At 47.9% G+C, this 20,633-nt stretch overlaps 1 protein-coding gene across 1 annotated transcript; it reads right to left on the reverse strand.

The window, feature by feature from the left end:
- Positions 1 to 7,759: 7,759 nt before the first annotated feature.
- Positions 7,760 to 19,550, reverse strand: LOC128904276 (uncharacterized). The gene is made up of 6 exons (XM_054188376.1): positions 19,468 to 19,550; positions 18,339 to 18,614; positions 16,104 to 16,352; positions 12,604 to 12,741; positions 11,866 to 11,985; positions 7,760 to 10,418 (listed from the first exon to the last, which is right to left on the reverse strand). The coding sequence occupies exons 1-6, from the start codon at positions 19,526 to 19,528 to the stop codon at positions 10,258 to 10,260; spliced, it is 1,005 nt and encodes a 334-aa protein (XP_054044351.1). The 5' UTR covers positions 19,529 to 19,550; the 3' UTR covers positions 7,760 to 10,257.
- Positions 19,551 to 20,633: the final 1,083 nt, after the last annotated feature.

Consider the following 20,633-nt stretch of genomic DNA (forward strand, 5'->3'; position numbering starts at 1 on the left):
CGCAGCAGGGAGCTACGCGAGCATCAGGAAAGAGTGGGCCTTTTCCACAGCAGGGGAAAGTACAGGCAACAGAGCTGCCCGTGCTTCTCAACGTTTACAGCCCACGGCTCCTGCTCTCAGCCAGGAAGGGTAATGGCTAAGGTGCTGTGTCATTGCATTTCTGAGAATTTCTGGGGTTTAAGATCTCAGCGAGGCAGGCAGGGGATGCTCTGCGTAATGCAGCTGAGCACCGGGGGACTGGAAGCAAGCTGTGGCTTTTCACAGTAATTCTACCAAGCCAATACATGAGGCCCAACTCCCTCTGTCACACTCCTGAGAGTCAGAAGGAAACCAGCATCTCGCAAGTTAGCAAGGTTAACAAGAGAGGCACCACCCGCCATAGCCATTTTGCTAAACCTCCTGCCTCATGTCCTGGGCAGCCAGACATCCCGTGGCAGCAGGACGCCAGCGCTCGCCGTGGACAGACCTCCACGGGCAGCGTCCCACAGGGTCTTCCAGCTGTCGGCCACACCAACATGCAGGTGCAAGGTGCTGCTGTGCATCAGCAAGGCTTAAATTTTACAGAGGAGGTCTATATGATCACCCCAGTATCACAGATGGAGAAATGAGGCAGAAGAGGATGAAATGACTTGCTAAGGTCAGCCAGCCAGTCCAAACAGGGACAACAAATGGAACCAGATGCTCCTGTGACCCCAACTCCTGGCTCCCAACTACCTGTCTACAAGGCACCACTTAAAAGCACCTTCCATTCAGAGCATCTGTTGCCACAAGCAAGGTCTCAGTGGTCAGGTTCAGGATGGTGTCACCATTCTTTTCAGCCATCCCTTTTTGTCATGGAAGAGCGGGCTTTTTGTTGACTACATTTCCTTCGTGTCCCCCACGTACACACTGTTTTCAGCAACTCAGCAACATTGGCTGAACCTTAGTGGCCACTTTGCAGAGCTGCAAGTTTATAGTGTGGCCTCAATGGAAAATTACTGTGCATGCCTCGTGCCCACACAGGTAAGATGCACTGGGTTGGAACTACAGCTGCAGCAGTTATTTGTGTTAGCTTGGAAGTTCCTTTAAGCTTCGCAGCATCAGTAATTCGGTATCAACACAGGCATCTACTTTCCTCCCTCACTGAGGCTGTTTAAGCATTGAGGGTTTTTTTTAAGATAAATGATATCAAATTCATGGCAGTGTTGACTCCTACTAATCTTCTTTGCTTTGAGCAACCTGGTCTAGTGGGAGGTGTCCCAGCCCACAGCAGGGGGGTTGGAACTAGGTGATCTTTAAGGTCCCTTCCAACTCTAACCGTTCTATGATTGTCTCCAGCAAAGAAGGGTCTCTCCATCTACAGCTGGTTCTCCAGAGTAAGCCATAAACAGGCATTTCTATTTGCCAAATAACAAAGCTTTAAACTCTCAGCAAAAGGAAACAGAACTCCTTACCAGAAACTAAATCACCTGAAGAAAAAGAACCCCAAATCCTCAACAGCTGGGCAGGAATAAGTACAAGCAGAAGCTTAAGTTGCACAGCTTTCACCATGGCCTCCGATGGCAGCAAGAGAAATCCTGACCCAGCTCGTGCACAGGAAGGAAAGGGGACAGGGAATTTCTTACCTGTATTCAGGGTACCTAAAAAGCTGGCTGGGGTCCTGCCTTCCCACCACCCTTCTCCCATCTCATTGGGCAAAACCCATACCAGAAAGTGAGGTCAGGAGAAAAATCCTGAAAGGGACGTCTAGAACTAGAGAATGGGGGGGGGGGGGAGGGGGGGGGGAGGGGAGCAGCAGAGAAATAAAAGAAAAGGTATTTCCCATTTGCTGCTACGGCAAGATTTCTGTTTCCTCCCCTCCTTGGGCTTATCCAAGCTAGCACAGCACATTCCCTACAAATGGCTTATGAGATAGGCAGAGAGGAGTACGGAGCTCCCGGTGCCCCAGGCTGAGCATCGCCACAGGGGCTCGGAGGATCTGTGATCTACCACCAGGAGAGAAGAGCATCCCCCTGGGAACACGATTCATGCCAAATGTCAGGGAGAGTAGCCGTGAGGAGGAAGTGGCAGCAACTACTGCTTTCTGGAGGACAACATTTTATATTGCCTAAAGAGTTTGCAGGATGATGGAGGACAGGCCTTGCTTGAGACCCCTGCAGCCTCCCCACCCCTTTGAGGGAAGAAACAGCATCTATATATAAAGTGCCGTTACTCACCATCGCTTCTGGACCCTCAGTCATCCAGTCCTTTCTTCCTCTTGCATCCTCTGCAGCGGTCACTCTGCTCTCCGCATCCTCTTCCTCCTCCTCTTTTGGCCCTGCCACGGTTTGTCCCGTGATGACAGAGACACCAGCAGCAGAGGCTGTCCCACCCGGCAGGCAGGTCCTGCTCCAGGCTCCATGTGCCACCTCGGAAAAGCCTCCACCCACCCCAGCTTCTGTAGCCGGCTCGAGGTGAATTGAGACTGACTGCCAGGCAGTTGACTACCCATTCACACACGTCACTGAATCCCATCCCTGCTGTCCCCAGTCCCCTACCCACAGGTTTGCCTGTTGTTTCAGAGGAGAAATCTCCGAGGCTTATTGCTCCGTGATGGAAAGCTTTCACAGGAGAGCAACACAAACTCTTAACGTTCTTTGCTTCAAGTCATGCATTCAAAGTCACTGTTGCAATTGGGATTTCAGATTTGGATTTGGGTCTCTTCAGTCTGGAAAAAAGACGACTGAGGGGGCACCTTAACAACACTTATAAATACTTAAAGGGTGGGTGTCAGGAGGATGGGGCCAGGCTCTTCTCAGTGGTGCCCAGCAACAGGACAAGAGGTAATGGGCACAAACTTGAGCATAGGAAGTTCCACCCAAACATGAGGAGGAACTTCTTTACTTTGAGGGTGGCAGAGCACTGGCACAGGCTGCCCAGAGAGGTGGTGGAGTCTCCGTCTCTGGAGACATTCAAAACCCACCTGGACGCGTTCCTGTGCAACCTGCTCTAGGTGACCCTGCTCTGGCAGGGGGCTTGGACTAGATGATCTTCAGAGGTCCCTTCCAACCCTATGATTCTATGAATTCTTCTCACAGAGTCAAAAATATCATCACATCATCCTTTTCTTTCCTTTTTTATTTGACCGCGTATTTCTTATTACATTTAAAACTTTTAAAACTGCTTCACTCCTTGGTTTTCGGAAAATATGTTTTGCCTTCAAAGAGGAACTTGTATAAACCAACGCTGAGACAGCAATGCCTACAAGAGGATAGCCACTAAACTGTATTTCTTTGTTCCATTTGCGTATAACACGGTAACAGATAATAATTCTCTTAAATGTACTGTATTTGCAGTTCCAAAAGATTCACTGAAAATTGCCTCCAAGTAATTCTTGGTCTGTAATACATCTAGCTTCTGTAGTGTTAGACAATACTAAAACTATCAGTAGCTGTCATCAGTTTAGGTGAGTTTTAAAAAATCCGCATGGAATTCAGGTTCCAAGTTTTGCTTTTCCCCCCCCATTTCTAATATTAACTGTATGTCCTGGTCTCAGCTGGGGTAGAGTTAATTTTCTTCCTGGTAGCTGCTGTGTTTTGGATTTAGTATGAGAATAATGCTGATAACACATAGTGTTTTAGTTGTTGCTAAGTTACGCTTATATTAAGTCAAGGACTTTTTCAGCTTCCCATAGAAGCTGTGAGGGAGCACAGAGAGGACAAGTTGGCCAAAGGCGTATTCCATACCATAGATGTCACGCTCAGTATATAAACGGGGGTTGGCCAGGGGACAAAAATCCACAACTGCTGCTCGGGAGGGGTTGTGCAATCGATAATCGGGTGGTGAACAATTGCATTGCATCATTCATTTTGTGCATTCTTTTTATTTTCTCTTCTATTACTGTTCTATTAAACTGTCCTAATCTCAACCCACAAAGGGGGTTTTTTTTCCCCTTTTTCTCCCTCTTGTCCCTATGGGCAGGAGGAACCACTGAATGGCTGCCTGGTCCTAGTTGCCAGCTGGGGTTAAACCACGACACTATAAAATACACACTATATACTATAGCCCCATCCAATATTTTATCATGGATATAGGCCAAGTGTGACACGGTATATGCTAACCAGAAAAGTAAATCAATTAAAAATAAGCTGACATTAGGCACCTGTATTTGCTACCTCTACAGATGGGAACCTTTCCTTACCATTAGTGTTCAGCACAACAGCATGATGGGCAGACTACAGATGTCTCCCCGTGCGCCAGGACCAGCTCCTGCCCCAAAATGCCCATAAACCAAGTGGGCATAGGCCAAGTATTCCCATCTCCCAGGAGGCAAAGACTCACCCCATCTTCAGAACACCAGCCCCTAGGGACCACATGAAGGGCGAAGGGAAAACCCACAAATCACTCCACTCACTGCCTCCAGACCCACAGCCAGCTCCAGCTGGGATATCGAGCATCCCTGCTCACAGCTCAGCAGGTCCAAATGCAGCTCCCGGAGCGAAGGGGAGGCACGGTGCTGGCTGACGGCCCCTTCTCCAAGCAAAGCTTGAAGGCGACAGCAGGTGTGGACTGTAGAAGATGGCCACATTAGCTCCTGGGGTAGGAACCAAGCTGCCACGCATGCACCTGTAGGTGCGTTGAGAGGTGAGGGGAACAGTCAGGTACCTAAACTTGCAAGTGTAATGAACGATTTGATGAAGTCAGGCCCCTCACGCCCTCGTGGTTGATGGGAGGGTGGGGGAACCCCAGGGACAAAGAGCTGTTTGCAGCTGAAATCCCACCTCCTGGCTGAGGTGGGGAACACCCCCATGAAGATGCCGACTATGTCGTCAGCATCCACAGGCAGAACTGCTCAGGGCTCTTCACATGCTATTTGAATGTAATTGCTATCCAGCTCCTGAGGGGTTTAGCCATATTTGAACACTTTAGGGGGGTGTCTCTGGCCTTACCCTCTTCACTCTCGTCTTCCTTATCATTAAACATTCTTTGCCCTCCAGGCATTTTTTTTAGACCCTATCAATAGTGGATGGACATGTGATTCAGTCACATTGCTTGCTGGTGACCAAGAGGGCTGAAGGTAAGAGTCTCTCAGTCCCAGAGTTGGCCAAGAGCTCCACTTCAGCCCATCAGCCAGCCTGGAGCTGGAGCCACACAAGAGACATTGGAGGGAGGCCAGCCAAAAAGATGCCACACTTCCCAGTGGTCCTGCACAGCCCACAGATGTCTCTTAACTGACCATATCCAAGTTAAATTACTCTGGATATAAATAACACAACATCTGCCATCATTTGCTTGCTGAAAAAGTACAAATATTTAGAAGGGCTTCATCTAAGGGCCTTCTAGGTTCTCAGTAAAGACTCCCCTGCTGTCTCCAGCCACGTCCCCTGCCTGAGAGATGAGTCACATAACGTTGTGTAAAGGAAACGCAGCGCTCATTGTGAACAAAACCTATGCAGGATGCAGTCACTGGTTGTCAAAGGTCACAGTGTCCCCACTGGGTGATGGATGTTGTTTCCCAGCCTGTTTTACACCAGAGGACAAGACAGGAGCATTGCATATGCTCAGGAGGGACTTCACCACCGCCAGCCTCGTACAGGCAGGGTTTGATTGCAGCCGGGCACTGAGCAGCCTGGCCGAAGGCACAAGCACTACCCAAATGCTTATCCAAGCCTCTGCAACGACACACCACCAAATTCTGCTTCCATCTCAGATAGAAATGGGCGATGCTGCTCTTCTTGCCCACTTCTGTTACCGGTTCTGTGTGTTTACCTATGGAAGTCCGTGGAGCACCTCATTCCTCCCCACCTGGTGGTAGCAGTACCTACTCTTCTGGATCTTATATCACCACCAGAATTTGTTGGCTAGAGTTAAGGAAACAGTTTGGAAGATACCTATCCGTGACATTGTATCCTCCAGCTGAGTTACACACGAACTTTTCTTGTTTGCTGATTTTGGAATTAATTGCAGTAACTCATAAGAAGTGCACGTGCCCAAAATCTAGAGGGTTTTTCTTTTCAACTACACCGAGATTTTCATCAGAAGTTAACAAAACCACTGCTCGCACGCCTCGTCAGTATTTACAATGAACGTTTCATTTGCTATTGTAAACCGGACCGTTATCAGTGTTGTCTATCTGGTCTCAGACTCACCAACTTCTACTCTGTTGTTTCTGTAGAGCTGATGGTGGCGGGGAGGGCTGGTCCTCCAGCTGCCCACAAACCGCTCGCTCTTGCCCTGGTGCCTCTTCCCCCATGGTGGGCTCCGAGGGAGGGCACCAAGGGTTATGTACACAGTCACCGGGACATCAGGCACGGTAGCCTGGGGTAGAGGTTGGAAAGCAGAGCACAAACTGTTTTGTTACTGGGATGGGGAGCTTTACTGGCACGGGAATTTTGTGGGGATGAGTTCTTCCTGAATGCTAAAAAAAAAATTTCTGCTTGCCGTTGTATGTTTCTTTTCTGCTTTTCCTTTCACCTATATCTTAAGTCAAACAAGATCATTTTCTGTTCTCCTTTCATATTCATAAACTGCATGAATTACACGATGAAAAGACTACATAGCACATTTCATGTCATTTGTTGCCTAGCATATGCCACAAGCAGAGGGAAATTTTTCTCTTCACACCAGGAAATATTGACATGGATACAAATCTAAGTGCCCATTCTGTACCGTATTATAAATCACTGCTGGTTTGTCTCAGCTGAGAAGAAACCACATCCCAAAACATCCACATTTCCCACAGAGCAGAGCTCTCCTTGCCTCGCCACTACTCGATGAGCAGAGGAACAGACCCTGTCCTACTCCCAGCCTTCCCCAGCCAGGACCAGTGGCCAGAGAGGACAGCTTGAATGGTAGCTCTCCATGCAGCTCCCCTCCCCTGGAAAGCAGCAGCTCCTCACAGGAGGCCAGAGGCAGAAAGAGGCACCCCAGCACCAAGGGCTTCCTCAGCAACCCAGAGAGAGTAGGGCTGGTGAGGCACAGCCTCACCAAGGCCACCAGAAGCCCCAAAAAGGCAGCACAGACATCTCTTTTTCTGGTCAAATTCCTGATAGCACCATGTACATCCATACCCGTTACTTTGCCAGATAGCCCCAGGCCCGAAAGTATCCTCACTATTGCCTGGGTGATGCAGCGCCATAGTCAGGATGGAAAACAACTGCAAATTCAGGCGGGTGATTCCTTGGGGTGCTGGGTTCACAGGCTGCAGAAAAGGATCGCCCATGTCCAGTCACACCAGTGTTCCAGGGCTAACCCTGTAATGGTAAAGTCAAGGGATTTTATATGATCACAAACCATCTGGACATTGGTTTTACCCACCATCTGGGCCCGCTTGTCTAAGGGTGAGCACAAGAGAGTGATGTCCTTCTTGCAAAAGGAGGTAAGCAGTCAAGCCACAGCTAAGGTGGCTTAGGTGTCACAAAAAAATACAGATGGATAAAGATGGGTAAAACAAGACCATCTCCCTGCGTCCCTTCCCTGCACCTCATAGTTCGAGCAAGGCACCAGAGCAGGGTTTGGTGAGCTGCTGGTGCACACAGATGTGCGGGCACACTAGCACACAGGCTCCGGTGGGGACTAGTTATGTGCTGCTGTCCTACAACCTCTCCTGGACTGATTTACAAACGGATGCCCTTGTGATGCCTGTTCCCTAGACTACCCAAGCCAGCTTTACTCAGCAGTAACTTGTTATCGCCCTTCCTTTATTTGGCCAGATGAAAAATTGGAAACCAGCCTGTACTTTCAATGAAAACCATAAAGAAACAATTATTAAATAACAGAACTTAAACATTTCCAAAACAAGTTAGAAAACAGATCTTTTTATTAGGAACAAAATCATTGCAGGGAAAAGAGAAAGAAAGAAAAAAAAAAAACACTGAAAAAGAACAATAGCTGGGCACAAACACATACAGCTGAAGGAAGAGCACAGGCTGCACAACTTCTCTCCTGACCTCACAATAACAGAAACCTTTGCCCTGTGGCTGAATGGCACCTTCAGCAGGGATGGACAGAAAACCAGCCATGTCCTATCTGCCTCATAAAGACTTCTCGAGTCTCAGATTCTCATCTCAATGGGAAAAAGCCTTCCCAGACTGGGGTTACACCACTGTTGGTGCTAACAGCTGCCAGGGCACCCCAGACCCTCCCGGGGCTGGCAGCAGCAAGCCAGCACTAGGGCAACCTGGAGTCAGGATACACCAGCCCAGCAGGACAAGACTGGCCCAGCTCTGTCACCCTCAGCATCCAAAACACTGGCATCTGCTCTGGTGCAGCTCAGAGCACCATTCAGCCTTCAAAGCATGTACTGGAGTCGACTGTCCCCTGCCTGCCCCTGCCAGAAAGTGCAGAAGAGAAGCAAAGCTGACTAAGTTCCTCCATTTCGGTGACGCTGGCCCCTGTTCACCCAGCGTCGCTGCCACTGTGCTGCCTACAGGCAGCTGCCACCCCAACCCCTCGGCATCACGTTTCTGTCATTCAACTCACAACCTTTGAGGAATGTTTGTACTGAAAGGAGATAGCGCAGCACCATGAGGAAAAGAATTATTATCCCCCTCTTACCGTGGAAAATCTGCTTCCTACGGCAGCCTTAAAAAGCAGAGACAGGCTGAAATCACCACCAAACACAGCACACAAGATCCAAAAATCTTCTAAACAGAGTCACAGGACAAGGAAACAACAAGAGCAACCACCCATGGCTGGGCGTCACCGATGCAGAGCTTTGCCATGTACACAGACACGAAGGGCTTGCAGGTAAGCATGCAGCTCCCCCGCCTGGGAGAGAAGCGTCCAGCTCGGGTTTGATTTTGACGGGGTACGTGCAGACCTCGCTGGGTGGCATTTACAAGGCACACCTCAAATCCATTGCCAAGGCATTCATGGCACAATGTCAGCACAATATAAAACAGGGACAAAATGACAAGGGAAGAGAGGAATGCAATACACATCTCCCCATCCCTTTCGGCCCCGATCTGTACCACCTCTGCTTTTACTCTACCGCGCCTTTCTAGTCCATTGGGCTAGTTTAACACCAACGCACCTCACTTCCGACTACCAAAATGCACTTACACAGTAAATACCTTGCTCTGGCAGTGCATCCTGCAGCCCTCCCTTGTGGCCTGACAGCCCTGCAGCTCCTGGCAGCTTCGCCAGGGACTCAGCTACCTGCTGCCTGGGACCGAGTCCTTGCCCTCGCCTCGTCCTTCTCCCCTGCAGGTCTACCCCAGCTGCTCCACTCGCAAACCTCCCCTGAGCAGAACAGGACGTGCATAGCAGCAAGACTTGCCTAAGAGACTCTAAAAATTGCTGCTGTCTGTGCAGATCGCACAGCACTGAAAAAGCCTACACGCGCAGGCAGATGGCCAGCTTTATCAGCTTGTAGTAGCTACATCATTACACTAAAGGCACTAACGCTTGCACTGATGAACCATCTCAGCATTATAATCAACGTTTCTGCCAAAATTACACACCCAAGCCCGAAGCACCCTTCTGCTGCAAGCAAGCAAGCTAGCGACAGAGCTGTTTTAACTCACTGGCAACCCGAGCAGTTAGGTTCTGGCAAAAGGTAAAACCGGTAGCCCCCTGCCATTACAGGGCAGCAAAAGGCCTGCCAGCCAGCGTCACCTCCCGGGGTCTGCAGGCAGCAGCTCCTACCACCACTCCCGACCCCAGGCAGCAAAGCGGTGAGGGCCAAATCACAAAGGGTCTGGAGCTCAGAGGAGCGATTCAGATCAACACCCGGCACAGCAGATACCTAGCCGAAAACTCCACCGGGCTTTCTTTTTATTTACAGGGCCTGTGAAAGATGCCTTGAAATCTCCTGAGAACAGACTTTCTCAGGAAATGTCTGGCAGGTCTTTGTTTCTGTCTGGGACCGGCAGGCCACCTCAGTCTGCCTGTTGTGCCTGTCCCTGGCAGGAACCGCCGATGGGCAAAGGCATGGCAAGGCGTGGGGTGGGCAGGGCGCAGAAGGAACCACCCACCTCATTTCAGGCTGTCCTCTAGGGCTCCCCAGTTCAGCTGCAGGTCTATTAACAGGCAAAGCATCAAAGAGCTGCCCAGTTTTGTTTGTTAGTGAACCTGTCAGCTGACGGCAGTGCGGCCTTGAAGCCACGCATGTGCTTTTCCTTATATTTTCTTTGTCCTTTTTTTTTTTTTTTTAAATGAGGTTACCAGGTCTGACACCTCACGTCTTTTCCCTGACAAAATTTTCTGTACCAATTCTTACACACAATGAGACTATGGGATGCAAAGGACAGGTGTCATAGGCTTCAAGAGAGGGTAGGGAACAGCAAGCATGCCAGATCAGTCATCAGTTGGATCCGGGAAACAGTCCGAGGCATTTTCCTGGCTTTCCACATCAACTATGACCTCTGGGTCTGGCATTTCCTCAGGCTCTATCTCCACTGCTAAGTTTTCTTCCACCAACGGCTGGGGCTCAACACCTTGACCAGTCTGGGCAGCATCTGGAAAAGAAGGGAGAAACGGTTTGTAAGTACCCACTCATGGAAATCCTCCTCACGGTCCATGACACTGCAGGCTACCTAACCCGCTCAGTCCCCTCTCCCCAGGCGTCTGCAAGCCAAATTTCAATTTTCTTTGTAACCACTCCTTTACTGAGCTGTCCATCGTGGCTTTAGACACTCTGGTGTTGAAGCTCTCTGTGCTCAACTGCCCAAAATATACCAAAATACCAACGCCAAATCTATGCGGTTACATCTGGGTAATTAAAGCTGGCTAACAGCACACATTTAGTATGTTCTCACCTAAATACTTTCCACGCGCACCTCTGCTTTTAACTCATTTGTAGAAAATTTAAATATGGGATATTCTGTTAGTCAAACTGACAACGTGTAAATTTTTTATTAAAAAAAAGTTCTACACTTTAAGTATATTAATATTAAACAATGACCTGAATGACTTACACCTTTTTCTTTTCTATCTTGCACTATGTTCATGAGTAGCATTTAATATTTTGAAAGCAGAGCAAAGCAGCATCAAAGTTAAGACATAAAGCATAGGTGAGCTGCTGAGAGGCTGTGCATGGTACAGTGAAGGATACCAGAAGTGGAGACAGCGGTGCTGAGACCAGGCTGTGACCTGTGTAAAGTTGCTCCAGTTCATGATATCTCTGCTAGACCTACTTCAGCTGATGACGGTGCATTACTAGGGAAGGCGTTGCCAGCATTCATGTTTGTGAAACAAAATTGAGGGAAGCATAATGCAAAAAGTGGAGTATTAATATCAAGCCCTCACAGAACAGGAGGTTTCTGAAAGATTTTTATCGCTGCATTCTCTTGACCATACTGTGCTAAAGCTGTGGGGTTTTATTCTCGATTTCTTTGAAGGATTTAAAATGTGAGCATATTCCCACTTTAGCCCCAATTTAAGGAAATACACAAGCCTTTGACTTTGATGGGATTTAGCTGTGTTTACAGCTCAGCATATTGCTGGATGCTGTCCTGAAGACGACTGCTTACAAAAACAATGCCGATTCTTATAAAATGTTATTGATGAGAAGGGAGTGTGTGTGATAAAATTGCAGGAAAACTGCTAAGTTTTGAAGGGTTGCTGTTTTTGAGAGGTGTATTTTAGCACAGGAGATACTGGAACAGTCTGCAGTCTGCTGGCAGCACCCTCTGCAGGATGCTTATGAGATGGCTGCCACTACATCTCATGGCTGGGTGAGGGCAAGAGCTCCTCCTGCGCAGAAGCCGAGCACGAGTAAGGTACTGATAAATGACCTGCTGCAACTTCTGTTGTCTGGATAAGACGCAGCATCTTCCCTGCGCTAGTGAGTCCCAGGCTCCTCTACACAGTCAGCTCCTCCCCCACCAGTCACACACATCCATTTTGTCCTTCACCCTCCCAAATGAGCTATCTGTATGACTTAAAACAAGTCACTGGGCCCACCAGGTTTCGGAGGGCAGTCGATTTGGGCGGCTTGAGCCTCCACATGGTCTCCGTTGGGGGGGCTCTTCACACCTTCACTGGAGACCACGGACATGATTAGTCCATCATCCTTCTCCTCCTCTGTAAAAGCAAAACCAGAGACTTGAAGGAGGGAGGTCCCCCACATCCCAGCAGCCTTGGCACAATCGTTACGAGGCCAGACTACCAACACATGCTTGCTTCTCCTCCTCATGCAGCGCTGGCTCCATTCCCGGAGCAGACAGATGTCAAGTGCAGCAGGCCACTGCCAACCTGTCAGAGACCATCTTGGCCATGCTGGCAGGATCACAGCTTGAGGTGGCCTCACTGGGCATGGGCAGATTGCACTCAAGGGCTGGTGCTGACAAAGGACTACCATCACAAGCCTTCAGGTCATTTCAGGATCAGACCTGAATGAGGCTCAATTTTTTTGCCCATAGAAAAGGTTTCACTGTGTTTCTCTCTGGCCAGGAGCACACGGTGGCTAGCGTGAGGTGAAAAAAAAAGGAAAAGCAAGGTTTAATTCAAGACCCTGCTACTTGTAACAGTTGCCTATCAGCAAGCAGCTTTTTGCTCTACCCGGGCAAGGGAGGGCTGGCTGGAAGACAAGTAGCCACCCAGCTGAAACCAGTTTATGTTGAGGCTATTTCAACCCCAGCCTGCACAAACACACTCCCCTGTGAGACTCATCCCAGGGAGGAAACAGCATTCTCCACTCACCTGAAGGCACAGGGATGAATTTGTGTTTCCTCTTCATGCAGCAACATATGACTGAGGACACAACCACCACCAGGATAACCGCACCGCCTGCGCACCCTGCCAGGATGTAAATGAACCAGGGGTACTGCAGCAGGTCTCCTGCAAGAAGGACATGGCATTTTTAGTTACCAGGGTGGACAAGCTTTTCTCCAAACAGGAGGAACTCCGCAGCCAGATTAGAGCACGTAGGCACTACTGTTGCTTCAGTTTGGATCAGGGGAGCTGACACTGTGAACTGTGGCACATCGTGATTTATGTCACATCGTTTAATTATGGTATGGAATCTTTTGTTAAGGAGAAGAGGCTTGTGTGACTAAGCTGTGTGCATGTGATTCTGCCTAATCTGACCAGTAACACCTAAAATAATTCCTAAGTTTTAATCAAATTTAACAGGGAAGATGGCAGTTTGGAAGATATCACATTTCAACAAGTTTTATGAAAACTGGCATTTGAGGAAAGGGAGACCTAAGCAGCACCTCCTGGTGAAAGAAAAGCTGCAAAGTCTACCCTCAGAGCTTGTATTAGGCCGCAGAGAATTCACTCAGGACAGGCATGTAACAACTACGCCAACCTCTAAGCAAGTCTGATCAGAGCTTGCAGTTCCTCAGGCACCAGAAACGCCATCCACCCGAGCCAGAGCTGCTGGAAACCGGCATCACTGCTGCTCGGGGAAGGATTTCTCTTTATTCCCCTTCCTAACCGAGATCACGCGAAATGCCTAGCAGGAGGCGAAGGCTGCAGATGGCTGAGCAGAAGGCCACACACAAGTCAGTGCTAATTACTACCTAGTTCAGAGCCCCTTGCTCAGGGTTGCTGTGATGGGTTGGACTTGCAGGTATGTTGCTGCTGAGCAGGGAAACTGGTAGAGGGCATCACAGACTTGCAGAAGAAAGAGACCCGTCCAGACTTCCTCCCTCACCAAGACAATGTGCTCCAACCTGGGGCAGCCAGTAGGAAAACTTTTCTTCCCATATGAAAAAAAAACATACAGCTCAACTGTCACTATAATACAAATTCCTTAAAACTCCTCAGGGAAACCTATGCCATCGCTTTTTTAATCATTTGGCTTCTTTTTGGCTAATGCACACACCCGCACAGGACTGCACTACAGAAACTAACAGGCTCCTTGGGAGCTTGTTTTCGAGACCCCCAAATGCACAAATTGCTGTGTGTCCCCAGAGGCTGGGAAGTGTTTCAAATATTCCAGGACATACTACATTTCATAGTCCACATACTCACCAGAACAGTAAAAACAACTGTAGACAGGTGCTCCTGTGCCTGAAATCACAAATACTCAAAAGTATTTTCGGAGTGCTTGTTCCAGCCTCTTTAGGAACAGTTACCAAGTTCAAGAAATCTATACTCAAACTTTCAGCAAATGAGAAATCATTTCCCAAGTAATTTTATTTCATTTTTGATGATAGCTTAGAGAATATTGTCAACGGCATAAATATATGTTGGAAAAAAATTTTCCTGAATATTTTTTCCTAAAAATTTGCCATTCGATAAAAAGGTCTTCTCGACAGAAAATATTTTGTTAAAAATCAGTAATAAACAAGTAATAAAAAAGTACTGAATCAATAAAAGCCTTTTATATATGTTGACTTGTTAACTTCTGAATCCTCTCCTTTAGATCCTGCGTGATCAGAGCCCTTTCGTGCCTGGGAAGTTTACAATATTTCTGCCAAATTGTTTTACGCTGACAATTATTCAAAGTTAATTTCACCAACCAACAGGTTGCCTAAATAGGTGCTTTTACACAGATCTTATACCTACAGTGGAAAAACTATATTCAGCCCTTTGCCTGTAACAACCCACAAAAATAATGAATTAGTCTTTAATTAATCTAATTGTACTCGTTTCTCTCTTTGGTTCATTTTACTCTTCCGAACTGCTTTAGTTCACTTTTTACAAATGTGGTTGCATTTGGTGACTAAAAAGTAGAATCGCTGCTACTTTCTTGCTCTCAGAACCTTTCCAAGTATGTGTTCGAGCGCGTGTCCATCCCAGGAGCTATCACTAAACTCCCCTCTGGGCTTTTCAAGAGGAAATGGGGAACCGATATCGCACCCAGGGCACTGGGCAGCCACCCAGAATAAACAATACTAACTGTCAGCACTCCCGTGATTTATCACAGGGCTTGACTTGAACAGCTCAGGGACATTCGCAGCCTCACTCCCCAGTGCCTCAGCCAACTTGGGTCTGACTACACTGAACCACCTCTGACCAATTTAACTGGACAAAATCAACATCACACTGCTCCACAATCACAACTGCCAAACTAGTAGTACAGCTTGGTCAGCGGCACCAACATGATCAGGCAGGAACTGCCCACAGCGTGTTTGTACTGAATGCCAGCACACGATACCGGGTTTAAATCAGTAATTTTGCTTTCACACCAACTGTATGCCAAACATAGAACAGAAGACAGTTTTTGCTGTGGAGCTGGAGAAATTGCCTCAGACAATTTCTAAAACGCTAGGCTCTACTGCACAGTACAATTATTCTAGGAGCAAAGGTGATTAAATTAATTACAGCTAAATTAGTCAAAAACCTTATGGTTAAATTATGCCACTCTGATGTGGTTTTGATGACTATCTTCACTGACAGAGAGGAGAAAAACCTTCACTACCGGAGATGCAGCAAGTGAAATTACACCCAAGGATATCTAATTATTTTTTTAAAAATAAATGTGAGCTTACAACAAGACCAGTGTTTTGCATCATTAAGGTCCATCAGTTTTGATCGGATATGGATTTTCTGTCTCATTAAACTATGGCCTCATTTGAGCAGGCTACTCGGCATTTATGGATAGCTTGCAAATGGATAAAGTCACAGCCTTCTCACAGGACTACACAGACAAGGAGGGCAGGGAGGGAAAAAGCCCTACATTTCATAAGTAAATGACTTGTGTCTTTACCCCACCTCTGATGGTGCGGGGCTGATGGAAAGACATTTGTATAGACTAGTAAAACCCTGTGCAACCGGCCTAGATAAGGAAAAAAGGAGACAAAGCAAAGCAAAACACCTCAGCTGAGTCCAGCAGCAACAAGGCTGAACTAGTGGAGGAGTTTTTAAGAGATGTTGCAGAAACTGGAAGGCCAGCTGGGTAATGGATGAATGTCAGAGTAGGAAGCAGACTGTGTTTCTAAACCAGCATAGAGAACCAGTGCACAGGAGGGTGCAAGGTCTCCATCACTGGGAAGTAGGGAAAGAGATCCATTTTTGCTGCAGAGCTGGGTAACAAACTTTGATCCATTCTGTGGCCATAGGCTGTGTCAGTCTGAGAGGCAAGAGGGAGCAGGAAGTCAAGGGGACACTTTCTAAAGGGAGGATGTGGTAAGTCTGGAAAGCAGCTGCCAGAGGACAGAAGAGTTTGGTATTATGCAGACAGCAGCAATTCCTTAGTTTTATGCTGCAAGAGACCAAAAGGGAGATTTTCTGGAGACGCTGTTACTCACCATAGCTGCAAGACAGCACAACAGGCCTGGTCCTCGTGACACTGTTACCGTGGTAAACCTCACAAACAAACTCCCCGGGAACGGTCTTGTCCAGGCGAACCTTCTTCCCACCATCCTTAACACAAGCCTCAGGGGCGCTCAGCGCGGTGCCATTCAGGAGCCACCGAAAGCTGGTGCTCTCATTGCTGCTCACGTCGCAGGACAGCTCTCCAGTCCCATTAGGGAAGCACTGGATACCAATGGCTGGCTCTGGTCACACACAGCACAGGGCAATGGGGACAGGGAGGAAAGAGAGAGGTGAGGAGCGGACTCAGCAGTGAACGTGAGCATCCCTTACTGGCAGTCTTACTACCACCACACTTACTGGTAGCCAGGGAGCACAAAAGTAAGTAACCAGACTCTTTGGAGCCTGCCCCCAGCCCTGAAATGCTTAGCAGTGCCTGCCCAACCTTGCTAGTGACTCTTGATCCCTATTTTGGGGGTGCCACAAAAATCTCGCATCTCTTCATTTTCCTTATTGAAATTGGGAAAAGCAAAAACTAAAAGCCCCTGATCTGGGAGGATGATGGAAACACCCAAAGCATCTGCCAGCCAGAGGCTTCTTCTGTAATCAGAAGATAAACATAGCTTCAGAGGAGACTCGGCACTCTCCTCCACCAGAGGTTTGTACTTTTGCTGTCAACTCTGCCTCTTTGTCCATTTTAGAGAGGAACGAGTACAAATCATGCCCAACATAGGTATCACCACCGGACACCTGCAGTTAGATAGCATGACCCAGACTAGGACAATTTAAAATGATGTAATGAATCACAGATTTTATTACATTTTCCTGAATTCCTCTCTCTCAGTCTACTACAATGAGCCAACCTATTTCCTGCATTTGCCACTTTGCAAATATAGACTAGGCAGAGAAGTGGTACGGTTTTATGACAGTAAGAGTCACATTGAGAACGTCTATGCAAACATCTATGTAAATAAGCTCAGAAATCACCTTCTTCAACTAGGACATCATCTTCAGCTAAAATTCACTGCCTCCAGGAATACCTTTGCTGTGAAATTGTTGCCCTGACTTAGGTGTGGCAACAGAACACAGGGAGGACACAAAAGTTCCCAAAGCAAATCCACTGAAATGGAGGTTAAATCCAGGACACTTCTGCAGTCTTTGCCTACTTCCACTCTAAGCCCCTGATCTTGGTGCCAAGGAGTCACATCTTTGACCGACTCTCCGTGGCAGTTCCGCCTGTTCGCACCCGAAAGGTGTAAGCATTCATTTGTCTTCACTGAGACCAGTTTGCTCAGACATTTTCATTACCATTTCATACGCTTCAGTTTCTTTTAGAAGCTTGTGTAAGTGAAAGCCCTGCAAAAGGAATGGTGGAGATGAGGACCAGAGCACTGGTCGCTGGCTGGCTGGCACACTATTCAGCAGGAGGGCAAACCCATTTAAGCCTTCTCCATATTAACCCCAGCAATGAGCTGGATCCTGTACTGAAGCGACTTTGTTTCTGTCTTCTCACCCTGCAAATGGATGAGCAGGCACATGAAGGGGAGCAGCCATTCTGAGGCCATGGGGAGGACAGCAGGGAGACTGGCACGGTAACGGACCTATTGCTGGTGTCCGAACAGACCCAGACGATGCTGACCTCCAAGCTGCTCGGGGGCAGTTAAGAATCAGAAAGTCACACCCAGATTCCTTTAGTACCTTTCTTCGGCTGCATGAAGCAAGGGAAAAACCCAGCACATGTCAACCCAGACCTGCACAGAAGTCCAGTTCAGTTTCCAGAGCCAAATCAGGTAGGGTTAACTCCTTAAGGAAGCGTGCCCACAGGCAGCAAAATGCTGTCAGTGAGAGCTTTCATGAGAGCCATCAGGCAGAGTACTCTGCAAATGGACTGAAATCTCCAGCTACATGTCTACATACTGTAGGCTCAACTTTACAAACACTGCACGCTGGTGTCTCTTGCATCAGGGAAAAATAGAGTGTAGCTCGACTGACTGCTTACTTCAAGGAAGGCTCAACAGACAGAAGAGACTGCCAAGACGGATGCAAAAACGATCCCTTAATTTACGCTCACCATTACTGTTCCCTGAGGTACCAGAGACTTACAAAGCTGTTCCAGAGGCACCTATAGCTCCTGCAAGCTCAAGCGTTCTCTCAGGAAGAATTTCAAGGCACCAGCTTCCAGCCAGGCTCACAAGTTCAAAAAGCTGTTTGTTGCTAAGAAGGCCACTTACCAAATACTTCCAGTGTAAAAAATCTGGTGATGTTGTGAAAAACAAACTCATATTTTCCTTCGTCCTCTTTATCCACACTCCTCAGCACTAGGGAGCCATTCTGCAAGTTCAGGCATCTGGCAGAAGTGCCGCACTCAGCCAACAAAGTATCATTTAAGACAGCTGTGAAGCACCTCACATCCCTCCTGGTCATTTTGGAGAGGTTCTGCAGACTTTGAATTCCCACAGAAAAGACTGCTGAGCCGCCGCTGAGCACACCGGTTGAGGTAACAGAGCCTGAAAGGAGAGGCAGAAAGTGTGAGCAGCAAGCTTGCTGTGTCCATCCATCCCCTCTCAGATGCATCCCAGGAAGGAAAATGCCCAGGTGAGACGTAAGAGGAACAGACCCAGCCCTAGTGACAGGCTGGGGTCACCAGTAATTGAAAATCAGAGGGGTGGGAAGCCTTCTATAGAGGCCAACATTCCCTCTGGTAACATGGGAGTGGTGCACACACCACGCGCAGAGGCTGACAACAGGCTGAGCAGCCGGTCTTCTCTCTCCCCAAATTCAACATGACCATCACTACCACCCCCGCTCAGAGCTGAGAGACTGTTAAAAGGAAGATCCTCAGGGAGTCGATGCCATGGATCTTGTACAGAGGGTGGCAAAAAAAACTGCTGCCTGCACACCTGCTTTTACCCAAAGCGTAAGGTCGCAGTTTTAACTTGAAGCAGTCTCACAGTATCCTTGCACATTATTAAGTTGCTGTACACAAATCAGAGACGGGTAAATGGCAAGGCGACAGCCGCTCAGCACCAACCCAAGGTCACACTGAGCATGAGGAGCAGGACCACGCTGCTCTTAAGCCCCTCCAGCCAGTGTCCTGCGTACAAGGACCTTACATTCTCCGCCGAAATGCTTTTACAGACGCAGTACACTGAGAAAGTACTATATCGTTAGTTATCATTCGTTTACAAAAAAGATAATCTGTCTCACTTTGGTCTGACTGCCTCTTTCATGCATTAGCAGTTACACTATTTGATGTCTCCCCAAGTCTGGTAGAGTCCTTAAAAGATCCTGGGGAAAAATTAAGGTGTCTGTTCATCTAGGCAAATCTATGCCAGCTTCATAAAGAAAAATCCCACTTACCATGAGTAACAGTTATTATCAACAGCAAGCACTGCAGAGTAAAAGGAGAGCTGAAATCCATTTTAAAGAGCTCCTTGCATCGTATGCTGAAAAGGCGATCTGGCTACAGAGCTCGGTGAATATAGCGTTCAGGAAATGATGTCAGAAGCAAGAGTGAAAAAAAAAAAAAAAAAAAAGAAAAGAAACTCCATAGTGGACAGATTGAATAATGTTTCAAAACAGACTTGCAAGGTTTTGGGTGACTGAACTCGGGCTGAACCAACACGAGCCACAATGTGCTCTGCAAAGTCCCACACCTTGGAGCTAGCTGCAAGTGTGAGAATAGGGCTGAGTGGTGAGGAGACAGAAAAATATCTTCTGGTCAGCTCATCCCGTTTAGGAAGATGCTAACGCCAAGACTGGGCAAAGGCAAAACACTTATTTATTCTTTCACCTCTCTCCAGTTTATCAAAGTACAGCATCCCCAACCAGGAAAGAGGAATCAGTCCAGTCGGACGAAACACTGCGCATGCAGACCAGCTGCTTTTCCAAAATGCCAACCGCAATCGATCACTCGTGGAGTCTCACCAGCAGGAGGTGTGGGAGAAGGCTCTCCCTCTGTACGCAAAGGCTATGTCGCCAGCCTGAACTTTGCTGGGCTTTTCTGGTGACCAAATGGTACCTGCCATGCAGGAAAAGGCTCTGTACAGCTGCCCCTTGCATCGCAAAACTGGACTGAATGCAGCCCAAAAGCCACGCCGGCTCTGTTTGGAGTGAAGGTCCCAGAGATGAGTCTGAAAAGCCAGTCTTGAAGAACCACCGTGAACCAGTGGTTCTGGTTCCAGAACCACCAGAACCAGAAAGTTATCTACAGCACAGGACGAGATACTCCGTTTGCACTCACTGAGATGGCTTAAAACACGCTGGCATTTTGCATTGAGCGCCGAGGTGGACTACACAAGTAACAGAGCAGAAACCCTCTCTCTCACTGGAGGAAGTAAATCACCGTTGCATTAGAGCCAACAGCTCGACTTTTTTCGATGCTCTTAGCAGATGTGCTGGGGAGTAACTGTGGCAGCAGTTTACGATTTGTCTGGAAATCTTATACTTTTGTGCTGTTTCTCTGGACACAGACATAGACATAGCCCAGTAAGGAAGTTCCACACAGTGGAATTACACGTATACAC

The sequence above is a fragment of the Rissa tridactyla genome, chromosome 1, assembly GCF_028500815.1.
Source record: "Rissa tridactyla isolate bRisTri1 chromosome 1, bRisTri1.patW.cur.20221130, whole genome shotgun sequence".
NCBI classification, from domain to species: Eukaryota; Metazoa; Chordata; class Aves; order Charadriiformes; family Laridae; genus Rissa; species Rissa tridactyla.